This window comes from Lactuca serriola, chromosome 3 (assembly GCF_051521515.1).
Source record: "Lactuca serriola cultivar US96UC23 chromosome 3, Lser_US96UC23_V15, whole genome shotgun sequence".
NCBI lineage: Eukaryota > Viridiplantae > Streptophyta > Magnoliopsida > Asterales > Asteraceae > Lactuca > Lactuca serriola.
This window is the reverse complement of record NC_136410.1, coordinates 139326269-139339561: the sequence shown is the minus strand read 5'-3', so window position 1 is coordinate 139339561 and position 13293 is coordinate 139326269. Positions and strand designations below refer to the sequence as shown.

The 13293-nt window shown below is 36.5% G+C and overlaps 1 protein-coding gene across 1 annotated transcript; it reads right to left on the bottom strand.

Moving 5' to 3' along the window:
* Positions 1 to 4652: 4652 nt before the first annotated feature.
* Positions 4653 to 5090, bottom strand: LOC145095741 (uncharacterized). Its single transcript, XM_079033572.1, has one exon. The coding sequence runs from the start codon at positions 5088 to 5090 to the stop codon at positions 4653 to 4655; it is 438 nt and encodes a 145-aa protein (XP_078889698.1).
* Positions 5091 to 13293: the final 8203 nt, after the last annotated feature.

The following is a 13293-nucleotide window of genomic DNA, read 5'->3' as shown; positions in this document are numbered from 1 at the left end:
CATGTTAATGGTGATAGAAATTAGGTGGTGAATCAAGCAGTGAGTGGGGGATCGTATGCTCCCTTCTTGAGCCGCAAAAAGAATATAGACTTTGTTTGCAATTGTATTCCACCAAGTTGTACCATTTGTTCCCTCCAGAAAATCCTTGTGACAATTCTCCAAGAACATTCCAAAGGCTTCACCCATGACTACTGATTCATCATATATTCCTAACTTCTAGCTCAACTCCGCCATACTACACTCTCGGTACTCCCTACCAAGATAAAAGGTTAATACATTTGGGTTGTAAAATCATTCCCTCTAGGAATGATATCGTAAAGAAGAACTCCAAACATAGCTCCCGATATACTGGTTCTTGAATCCAAAATAACCTCTGCCATCCATCACACGTAATCGAGATCCCATCTTGTACAAAGACCTTAGTCATGTATGGGTTTAATGCACCCTCTAAACCTAATTGTCCTAGCCACTCCCAATCTAAATCATTTGGGATATAGATATCCTTGGTCTTGAGTAATTAAATTTTCTTCTTCCACCCCACCATAGTTGATTTTGAACCAATTTGTGGGGAATTTAACCAAGGGAAATCCCCTTGTCTACCTCTTAAGCGTTGCCCCCTTATGAACATTTTTTGCAAAATCAAACACAAAACAAAACAAATAAACCACATAAACATTAAAAATTAAAATTTTGGGAAATTTCAGCACGGACTCGACGAGTCCATGAACAGACTCAACGAGTACAATGAACTGTTCGAGTTTCTCTTCTGTTTTGGACCGAAGCAACCGTGAAAACTCAAAATTTGTGCTAGGGGTTTGTCTAGGGTCATGTAACAAGCGTTAATTCACAAAAAAATCCAACTAAAACACTCTGAATTGGCCAAAATCAAAACCCTAAAGTTTATGTCAACATTCTAAAATCGGGTTTTTTTTTTTAACAAAATTTAACCGTTAAACTACCAAAGATTGAACCTCTAACAAAATTATGGGTGAAAGATCTTACCTATTAGCGAGAAATTTGAAGAAATCACGAAATTGAAAGATGGTTGCTTGAGAGAGTATCCACTCGTCAAGTGTGTGGTGGCTGCTAGTATGAATAAGTTTACCTTTTAAGGTAAAAACCCTAATTTACAGAGTTTAAACTTATCTTTTTTGCCGGTTATAAATTCTACTCATCGAGTTGGTGTCCTGACTTGGCGAGTAGAATCACGATTTCACAAATTTTCAGGGATTTTCAAATGGACTCTTCGAGTAGGTGTCCCGACTCGGCGATTTTTTTACTTTGTGTGAAAAAAAATTTGAATTTTTTTTTACTGTCTTTAAATAAATTTTACCACACCCAACACTCAAACTTTTCTTGTCCTCAAGCAATCATTTAAAGCTAATAAGAAAATTTAGACTGAAAATCCATAAAAAACACACAAAAGAGAAAAAAACGAAAAATAAAAGGGAAAAAGAAAGCAAACTCAAGCAACGGGTTGCCTCCCGTAAGCGCCTCTTTTTTAGGAGTCTTTAGCTAGACTCCTTCCCACTCTACGTTGCAGCGGCTTTCTCCAAGTCCAAGCCTTCTTTTAGTCCTTCATCCTTTGGCATTCCCTTTTCGTATTTCTTGATCCTATGCCCATTGACTTTAAAGCTCGACCTATCCTTGCTCCATAACTCAATCACCCCGTATGGATATACATGCTTGATTGTAAAAGGCCCGGACCAATGAGTGTGCAATTTTCCTGGAAAGAGCTTTATTCTTGAATTGTACAAAAGAACTTTTTGCCCTTCTTCAAACTCCTTATTACCCTTCAACCTTGCATCATGCCATCTTTTGGTTTTGTCATTATAAATCAATGAGTTAGTGTAAGACTCATTCCTCAATTCTTTCAAAGCATTCATTTGCAAAATTCGATTGGCACGCAACTCATTCGTCTCAAAATTGCAAGTTTTTAAAGCCCAATAGGCTTTATGTTCGAGCTCCACAGGTAAATGACAATTTTTTACCATATACTAGCCTATAGGGTGTGGTTCCAACGGGTGTCTTGAATGTGGTTTGGAAGGCCCAAAGTGCATCATCCATTTTATCCGCCCAATCTTTTCTATTGCTACCCACCGATCTCTCCAAAATTCTTTTAAGTGCTTGATTTATAATTTCGGTTTGCCCATTTTTTTGTGGATGATATGGTGTCAAAAATCTATGGCGTATACCATATTTTTGCAACACTTTTGCTAGTTGGTCATTAGCAAATTGGGTTCCCCTATCACTAATTAATTCCTTCGCTACTCCAAATGCAGAAAATAATATTTTTAAGAATTTTACCACAACCCTAGCATCATTGGTTGGTAATGCTTGCGCTTCTGCCCATTTTGACACATAATCCACCTCCACAAGTATGTATTTATTGCCTTTGGATGAAGGAAATGGTCCCATGAAATCCACACCCCAAACATCAAATATTTCACAAACTTGAATATTCCTTTGAGACATTTCATTCTTTGCCGAAATATTACCTGTTCTTTGGCAAGCATCACATTCCTTCACGTAAGCAGCAACATCCTTGAAGATTGTGGGCCAATAAAACCCCACATCAAACACTTTTATTGCAATGCATTGTACACCATGATGTCCTCCTGCCGACACATTGTGGCAATGCTCTAGAATGTCACGAATTTCCTTGCCAAATACACATCTTCTAATAATCCTATCCGCACAACTCCTAAAAAGATAAGGCTCATCCCAGAAAGAATATTTAATTTCTGAAAAGAGCTTCTTTTTCTGCTGATGAGCGAGCCCTTTTGGAAGGAATTCGTCAGCCAAGTAATTTGCAATATCAGCATACCATGGTTCTTCCCCAATGATCTCCATCAAATAGTCTTACGGGAAGCTATCTCGAATACCCTTGTAATCCATCTCTTCCATTGTTGGATTTTCTAATCTGGAAAGATGGTCAGCAGCTACATTTTCCATCCCTTTCTTGTCCTTGATCTCGATGTCAAATTCTTGAAGTGGCAGGACCTATCGGATCAACCTTGGCTTAGGATCCTACTTAACAAACAAGTACTTAATAGCAGAATGGTCAGTTAACACAGTAGTTTTAGACAAAATTAAATAGGGACGAAATTTGTCAAAGGCATAAACCACGGCTAATAACTCTTTTTTGGTTGTGGTGTAGTTTTCTTGGGTAGGATTTTGGATCTTTCTAGCATAGTAAATGGATTGAAAGTGCTTGTCAACCCTTTGGCCAAGTACAACTCCTAAGGAAACGTCGCTTGCATCACACATTATTTCAAACGGTAAGTTCCAATTTGAGGCGATAATGATTGGGGCGTTAGTCAATTTTTCTTTCAAAATTTCAAAAGAGGATAAACATTCTTTAGAAAAATTAAAAGGTGCATCTTTCAAAAGTAGTTGAGTTAAAGGTCTAGTAGTTTTTGAAAAATCTTTAATAAAGTGGCGGTAAAAACCCGCGTGACCTAGAAAACTCTTAACGCCCTTTACGTTAGTTGGTGGGTGTAATTTAGCAATTGTATCAATTTTCGCACGATCCACCTCAATCCCCGCCTTGGATACTTTATGGCCTAACACAATGCCTTCTTTCACCATAAAGTGACATTTCTCCCAGTTCAATACTAGATCGGTCTTTTCACACCTAGCAAGCATCAATTCTAGGTTAGCAAGACAATCATGAAAAGAAGAGAGAAAAATAGAAAAATCATCCATGAATACTTCCATGAATTTTTCCACCATGTCATGGAATATCGTCTTCATGCATCTTTGGAAATTCATCGACGTATTGCATAACCCAAAGGGCATGCGTCGATAAGCAAATTTTCCACTTGGACAAGTAAAAGTGGTATTCTCCCGATCAATTGGGTCAATGGGGATTTGGAAATAACCTGAAAACCCATCTAAAAAACAATAATAGCTATGTCTTGATAAATGCTCAAGCATTTGATCAATAAAAGGGAGAGGAAAGTGGTTTTTGCAAGTGGCGTCATTTATCTTTCGATAATCGATGCCCACTCGCCAACTGGTTACCGTTCGTGTAGGCATAAGCCCATTCTTCGCATTTGTGACGACCGTCATCCCCCCTTTCTTTGGAACTACTTGAACGGGACTAACCCATGGGTTATCGTAAATGGAGTATATTATCCCTACATCTAAGAGCTTGACAACTTCTTTCTTGACCACCTCTTGTATGTTCGGGTTTAAATGCCTTTGGTGTTGCACTACTGGCTTCGCACCTTCTTCAAGAATTATCTTATGGGAGCAATATGAAAAACTTATTCCTTTTGATCACCTTCTTTGAGAAATGCATATTCTAAATGTTCAGGCAGAGTTTTTAGCTCTAATTTTGTATTTTGTACACTAAACACGTCGAGTCCAGAGAGGAGACTCATCGAGTCCAGGCCAAAATTATCGTCTGAGCGCAATTTCTTGGATGGACTAGTCGAGTTAGTGTCTCCAACTTGGCGAGGCGCCTTTTCAATACTTTTTATGATTTCTTCATATTCACTATCTTCAAGAATTATTTCAATCTCTTTCAGGTCTCTTTCAGCATCAAAGTCATCTTCAAGGGCAATGGCGGGCACGTTTGATTTGTCCTCCTTCCATTCTTCCATTAGCTCATCCAAAGTGTCCATCGAAAAGGCCGTGTCATCACTTTACTTATAATGCTTCATGGCCTTATCAAATCCAAAAGTGACTGACTCATCCCCCATTCGAATGGTTGGTTTGGATTCTCTCATGTCTACTATGGCACTTGCGGTGTTTAGGAAAGGTCTTCCAAGGATGATCAACACTTGGTGGTCCTCTTCCATGTCTAGCACTATGAAATCCGCAGAGAATACAAATTTATCAACTTTGACCAATAAGTCCTTGCATATTCCTCTTGGAAATGTCACAATCTTGTTTGCTAGATGAATTTGAATACGAATAGGTTTCAACTCCGGAAGGTTCAACTTCTTAAAGAAAGAGTATGGCATAAGATTAACACCCGCCCATGAATTCGCCAATGCATAATTGGTGGCTAAGTTCCCGAATTGGTATGGTAAAGTCAACATCCTGGGGTCACCCATTTTCTTTGGCAACTTGTTCAACATTACAGCTAAACAATTTTCATTAAGCACCACCTTGGACACCTCTCTAGCTTCTTTTGATTTGTGAGTAGTTCTTTTAACAATTTTGCATACTTAGGGATTTTTGCAACCGCTTTTATGAAAGGCATGTTGATTTGGAGGGATTTGATGTGTTCTAGGAACTTTTGATAATCTTCATTTTTCTTCTCTTGTCTAGCTTGGCCTGGAAATGGCAATAGAGGTTGATAAGGTTTCAAAGGGAAATCAGTTTTCTGTTCAAACTGTGGACTCGTCGAGTCCTTCTCCACGACTCGTCGAGTCGAGTCGATTGTTTGCAGTTTCGGGTCTTCTTTATGTTCCTCTTGCATCTCTTTTTGATCTTCATTCATGATGGGTATTAGAGGGGTAATTATCTTTCCACTTCTAGTCGTCACAATGTTGATTTGGGCGCCTCTCAGATTTTTCTCGGTATTACTTGGAAGTTTAACTGGTAATCTTTGATTGATTTGTAATTCAAGTTGGGCCAGCTGTTTTTCAATGTTAAGAATAGAAGCTTGTTGATTCCTCATCAATGCTTGTTGCTCTTTCATCATGGCTTGTTGTTCTCTAATTGCAGCATCAGTTTCGTTGTGCCTTTTTTCGGATGAAGCTGCAAATCTTGTGAGCATATCTTCAAAGTCCATTTTCTTTTCTTGCACCGGCTCCTCCTTTTGTTAGAACCCTCTTGTATTCATCCTATATTTCTCCTCCTTTGCCTTCTTGTACTCGTCGTATGGTAGACACTCTTTTTTTGGTTTTCGCCAATCATCATCATATCTATCTCCACTAGAGTAACACACTTGGACTTTTTAGTTCCCATGCCCGTATAGATCATAATATTTAGTAAGGTGAGGCTCGCTACAATTCTCACATCCCACCCGGATGGAATGGATGGATTGATCCATCTTTGTCATTCTTCGGTCCAAACTATCTAATTTAGCCATTACTGCCGCCATATTATCGGAAACCGAGTTCATCGCCCCTCGAGTCAAGTCATTCCTTGAATTACGATATTCTCTAGAGTGCTTAGAGAATTCTTCAATTAGCTCCTTTATGACCACGGGTGCTTTCTTCGTGAGTGGTCCTTAGGAGGCAAGGAGCTGCCTAGTTGTCACGTTCTTCTACTATGTTCATCTTTTTTAGCATTTTTGTTCATCTTCGAAGAGCCAACATTATCTACAATATTCTTGAAACATAATTCCTCTTCTTTTAGCCTTTCATTCTTAAAGAATACATTGGTTTTAGTATCTCATTCTTAAAAAATACCCTATATTACAACTAATATCTCTTTTTTTTTATTTTTATCATGTACAAAATTGAAAAAAATAAGACCTAAACATCTAAAGATGCAAATGCAAGGTACTTAAATATCAATAAAAAGGAAGCTCAAATAACATAACAAAACAAAATGATTAGTAGCTTTAGTTTAGAAACATTGCCTCTAATTATCAAAAGCTACTACAGAAAAAAAAAAAAAAGCAAATCCAAGGTAAACCATGAATGGACAAAAGTGAAAAAAGCAGTAGATAACCTTGTAAACATGCTTAAGAAACACCATGGAAAAAATGTCAACATAAGCTCCTCTTTTTACATAGCATGAGCTATGAAATGTAACCCACACAAAACACACACATATAAATCCCATTCCATGATATCTGTAAACACCAAACACACACATAATTCATGATATTGTAAACTAAAAGTGTGTGAAAAAACAAATCGAAGCTAAATTTGACATCTAGCCACCAGATTACTTAACACATATAAAATATTCCATTGAATATATACGAAACTAACACATACTCATATAACTTACAACAGAGTATCCCAACACACACAACATAAGTATATCACCATATCATCGAAAGCAGATTAACTGGAGCGATTGGAGAGGAAGGTAAACAAAATGCTGAAATTTGATCACATCTTTTACATAAAAGATTGGAATGTAAATAAAAATATTCTTAACTTTGGCGGTGATGGCTTAATCAAAAAGGTGAAATTGAAGATAACAAAAAGGTGTGATTAAATAAATAATAAAAAATTTGGATTTGATTCCTTATATAGAATGAAATAGAATATGAAAACCAAAAAAGTGAAATCGAAGATGACAAGCAGGCGAATTACGGTTCCACCACCGAATGTGAGGGGGATGTTAGCAGGCGACATCAACGAGAATATTCTAATAACGATTATGAAGTCCAATAGGGATTTCGACTGCGATGCTCCGATGGATTGAGGTTCCGCCAACGGCTTAGAGTTCTGTCGATGGTGATGAAGCTGGTGATGAGACTGATTGTTTTGTTCTTTGAATGAAGACGATGTTTGTGATGCTGATATTAGGTTGAAACTAATATGCCGATTTTAAAGGTTATAAATTGATTTATTTTTTACCATAATTAATTATAGCTAAAATTATTATTATATTACTATGATATGATTGGTCTAACATTAGTCATATATTCACACAACAATTAAACATTTATAAATGAACCTAATTCTCTCTCTCTCTCTCTCTCTCTCTCTCTATATATATATATATATATATATATATATATGAATATATATATATATATATATATATATATATATATATATATATATATATATATATATATATATATATATATATATAAGGTCAAATGAGAACCTAACTAATGTTAAGTAACCCACTTAATGTGAGAATTTTGTTTCTACACAACATCTTTGTTTTTTTTTTTTAAAAAGGCACACCATAATACTCTATTTAGAGTGTCTACGATATTTTTATATTCATGTAACATATATGTATATGCACATACTTTTTCACATATAAAAAAAATCAATCTCTTAGACGCACTTTTATTAAGGTATTGTAACATTCCAATTTTTGCAATAAATTTGAACTTTTTAATTAATACCATTATAACAAAATCATAAATTTTACTAAAGAAAAGTTTCAAAACCAACCCGTAAGATCAAAGTAATTCCAAAATCCATTTGAAAGTTACTGTAACATCCAGTTTGCTGGAATTATTATCTTAAGTTAAGCATTTTAAAGTTGGGATTTTGTATGGCCATGACATGGCATTGGGTGGGCCACGACATGGCATTGGATAAGGAAAAACACGCATCTGTCTAAAACCACAACGTAGCATAGTTAACCATGATGTGGTGGTTGTTTTCGGCCAAAACCTAATTTCGGGACTGAGGCCTTATTTAAGGGCATTAACTCCAAGGGTTTCTCAATTGGCAGCCTCCACTCAATGTGTGTGTTTTGAGTATGTGAAATCATTCTTATGAAGGATGAAGAAAAAAGGAGCTCATTTTGGTGTTTGATTGCTTGGTTCCAACATAAATCTTGCATCTTCACTTCGTTCCTGATTGTTGGGAGGTATGAAGTCTTATTTTTTTCGTTAAAGCATGCTAGATCTAGGTTTTTGCCCACTTTTACTTATGTTGGGTTGAGTAGAATGCTTGGAATCCATCAAGTTACCAACTTTGTGGATTATTGAGGTCCCCTAGTGGACATATGTTCCAGATTTGAAGTTTGTTGCTATTTTAGGCTACATACATGTGATCGTTGGTGGTATTTCTCCATTTTGACCTAAGTTTTAGTATTAGACTTGCATTGGATATGCAAGACTGAAAAGCACCAATCTTCGTGAAGTATTAGGCCTTAGGAAGGATTCTGGAGAGTTTGAGGGAATGGATTAACATGTTAACAGATAAATCTATTATGTTATTGGAACCCAATTCCCACGACGTGGCGATTGGGGAGGGTTCCCGAATGTCTTGGCTTTTAGTGCCCACAAAGTGACCAATGGGTCGCCATGACATAGAGTCTTGCTGAGGTTGACTTTGACCTTGAACGTTGACTTTACCATGGTTGACTTGTGGTTAACTTTAGGGTTTGAGGGTGTAGACTAAGAGGGTACTTCTTTAATTTTTTTTAGGTGTCTCATAGTACCTGTCTACATTGTGTGGGAGTTGTTGTGTGTTAGTCGTTATTCGTGAGGTGAGTCTTCTCACTATTCTTGCATGTGTGGTAGTATATGTATATCGACCATCTGGGTCTTATTTGTAGGTTATGTTATATGTGAAATAAGTTGTTGATTACTCCTGGACTGCTATAAGACTATGGGAGTGCTGATAGTACCCCGGGTTGTTGATAACCCATGAGGTGTTATGATAATCCACAGTGTGTGTTGTTATCCCGTTGGGACTGCTAATAGTCTACAGAGTTTAGTGATAATTCTTAGCTGATTATTATGATGTGATGTATGTCGTATTTCGGGGAACTCGCTAAGCTTTATGCGTACAGTTGTGGATTAAATATTTTTGTAGGTACTTAACAGATTACGAAGGCGAGACTCTACACTCACATCAACAGATTTGTGATTTGAGATTCCACATTATCTTCTTATAAGCAACAGTCTATTCAAGGTCACTTTAACACCATCAAATCCTGCCAAAGTTCAAATACATTTCCCTGTAACTTGATGTTATAACTTACTAAAAATGGATGTTATATTATTTTAAAAATGAAAAATTGATCCCTGGTTTTTGGGATGTTACAGTTATAAAATTTAAAAATCAATGAAATCATAATTACATAATGTCATGAAAACTCTATCCATTTGACCCAAGCCAGTGTGTAATATCACGCTTTGCCATATCGAGTACCTGATGATCCTGAAACGGTAACTTTTAAGTAAAAATGGGTAAGTGCAAAACTTAGTAAATTTCCCACATACACAATATAATCTCATACAAGCTCTACCCATAACACACATGCATCAATAACATAATCCACATAGCCATGCGTACAAGTCAAAGAACAAATCAGAAATAAAGCATTAACCCACTAGGACACATCGGCTAAGCCTATATCCTGAACCTAACCCTATTAGGACACATTAGCTACACCCTATCCCCCTTGCTCGGTGCATCGATACCTTGGGACATATTAGATAAGACCGATCCCCCGCTCAATACGTCGATCCCTCCTATAAGTATTCCTCGGTAATTTGTGTGAATACGATATACTCTCTAGACACTAGCCCTACCAAGTGCAACCCGCACACGCATCTTATAAGCACACGTGAACTAAAGTAAAAGATACACAACATCACATACTATAGTGAGAAAATCACCTCGAGTAGCAGAGTAATACTCCAACCATATTCCGGAAACTCAATCACACCATGTCACATTGCAACACTCCTAAAATAGTAATCAAGATTAAAATTGGCTATTCTTTACCTTAAACATATAGACAATCTACTAGAATAATTTTTCATATTTCAACCCAAAACAACAGTCTATTCAAGGTCACTTTAACACCATCAAATCCTGCCAAAGTTCAAATACATTTCCATATTGCATTAGTTCATTCTCTTAGATTTTTAGGGACTACTTGTACAGTTCCATAAGATTTTTCTACAATTTACTATGGATTTTACAAGATGTGATATCAATGCAACTAATTCTGGACCAGACACTGAAAATAACGATTTTCATCCTAGTAAGATCCAACATCAGGTCAATGAAAAAAATCATGGACATACTAGATTCAATTCCTGAAATTTGGGAACTTACGGGTCCTAAATTTGACTCTCTATGATTTTTCTACAATTTTTACAAAAAAGAGGCATGATAGGTATTTTCATATTATTTTCTAGCTTTGACTTTTTGGTAATTTGGTATCCTAACCCATTAAGTCACCAAGCAAAGACTCTTAAAATTGGAATTCAAGCTCTTAACAGTAGCAACAACTCATTGAGTTAAAAAGCCAATTTGAACTTCAATCCAAGAATCATAGTACAAAGATTTAAAAAGGAAAACAAAGTACATTGCTTAAAACCATCAAAGTCATAAAATTTAGAGTTTATGCTTCAGCCATTTCATCCAATGTTTAGAAGACAACCACATGACACCCCCCCCCATTGCCACCCTAGCATGGTGACCAGTGGTATCCATGGTCCGCAGCCATGACGACTTATAGTGGTGATATGGATTTCGACCCAAAGAAAGAAGAAAAAAAATTGGATTGTTTAGAAGTTTACTTGGATAAGAATCAACACCACCAAACCCTTAACCCTTCACCCTTCCTCCTAATCGGTTCAACATTTCACCTTTCCCCCCTATTCTCTTCCAATCACACTCTTCTCCCTCTTGTTTTCTCTTTATGCTCCAAGACACACACACACATATATAAATACTTGCACACGGTTTTTTTATTTCCTTGTTAGGGATCGGCCCTCTTCATTATTTTAGATGGATCGATGCTTGCAACAAATGGGGCTGATCAATAGGCTTAAACATGTGCATGAGATGGGCCAATTTCATACTTTACACAATTGGCCCCCAAATTATCCCTAATGACAAGACAACTCTTATCACCAAAAATCTTACATTCTAGGGTTTCTAACATGACCCCTTTTAGTCCCTTAACTAGAATATGATGATAATTCCTTCAAATACTCACTCCTCAATAATAATAATAATAATAATAATAATAATAATAATAATAATTATTATTATTATTATTATTATTATTATTATTATTATTATTAGTATTATTATTATTAATTGTTTATTTGTATTTATACTTATATTCCTCTATTAAATAGTTAAACCAAAAACGGGGTGTTAAGGGTGCATTCATCATTTCTGCAAAACAAAAATGTTTTCAAAACCTATAAGAAAAGGTATTTTTGTCTATAAATAGTAAAATAAAAAGAGTGACATGATTAAAAATAACACAAAACCAGAACTCACTTATATATTGTATTACATTAGATTCACACGCAGGGCACCCACTTTCACCTGATTATCTTCTCTCTTATCTCACATGCTCTAAGAAAATAAAACTTCTCCCACTAAACTTGAAGAACACAAATACTACCATTAGTTTCCACCAACCACTACCCCTGTACTATTGTCGCCTCGTACTGTCGGTGAACCTCCGTCGCCTCCTACCACCAGTGAACAAATTCCAACAGATCTACAAGCTCTGGTTGTTTACATATCGATAATTTTAGTCCCAGTTCTATGGTTTTCTCCTCCAGATTTATAGGCTTAGATGAGCGGTGATAATCCACTACCTTCGTCTATTAATGTCAGCATGACTCCCTCTCCCTATCGCTACCCTACCACCAATAAAAACACAAACATGACAAGATCCGATGAAAACACCTCCAGATCCACCGTCGATCGCCACTAGTCTCATATCTAGAGTCACGAAGTTGTTTCAACTTCACTTTCCCTTGCTAAAACAAGAAAACATCTCAGATCTAGTGCAATTTGGTCAAATATCATACTAATGTCATTACCGTCAAATTCGTCTCCACCATCACTACCACCATTGATATCACACCATAACCTCTTACCATCAACATCACATTCAGATCTAGTTTATGTTATCTGATTTTTTCTAGTTCTGGTTTTTGTTGTGTTATTTCATGTATAGATATTAAGTTATAATAATGGTATCGGTGCCACCACCATACGTTTATTCCAACACCATTACCTCCTCCATCTCTTTCTCTCTAATCTCCGATGTCTCAAGTATGCTAATTTTTGTTTTGAATATTTTTCCTTCAGTTAAGCTTTGAATTTAATGTTTTAATCTCTCATTTATTTTCTACTTTTTTTAATCATATTCTTTTGCTATTAAGTGGTGAATCTTGTGACATTCTGTTTAAAATAAACAAAATTAAATAAATAAAAATTAAATAAATAAATAAAAATAAATAAATAAAATATATCAGTGTTAGCCACATGAGTTAAACTTATATTTTCTGGACGTTGAGGGTTAAATGGTAACAAATAGACTTCTATTGAATAACTTTTTGGAAGCAGGGGCTAAAGAGTAAAATATGGACTTAGTTTGAAAAAGAATGGGGAAGGAGGGACTGAACGTGTTAAATTGGTCAAAAGTTTGAATTGGGCTGGGGCTTAAAACCCGTCACTCTTCCTTCCCTCGTCCCTAACACAGCTAAAAACCCTAACCCTAGGACCATTACCTTTGGCTACCACACTTATACCCCCATGCCTCCAGCCGCCGCCACCTCCTAGCCGTTGTTGAAGAACCACCGACGCAACCACCGTCTCTCCATCGTTGCTCCCACTACCGAGAAAGAGAAGGATCGACGAGACGTCGTCGTGGTTGCAGTTGCTGCTGTTGTTCTTTGTTGGAGCTGTG

Bases quoted from the DNA above. Each gene is read 5' to 3' on its own strand.
- LOC145095741 (XM_079033572.1), bottom strand. From the start codon at position 5,090: ATGTTGAACAAGTTGCCAAAGAAAATGGGTGACCCCAGGATGTTGACT.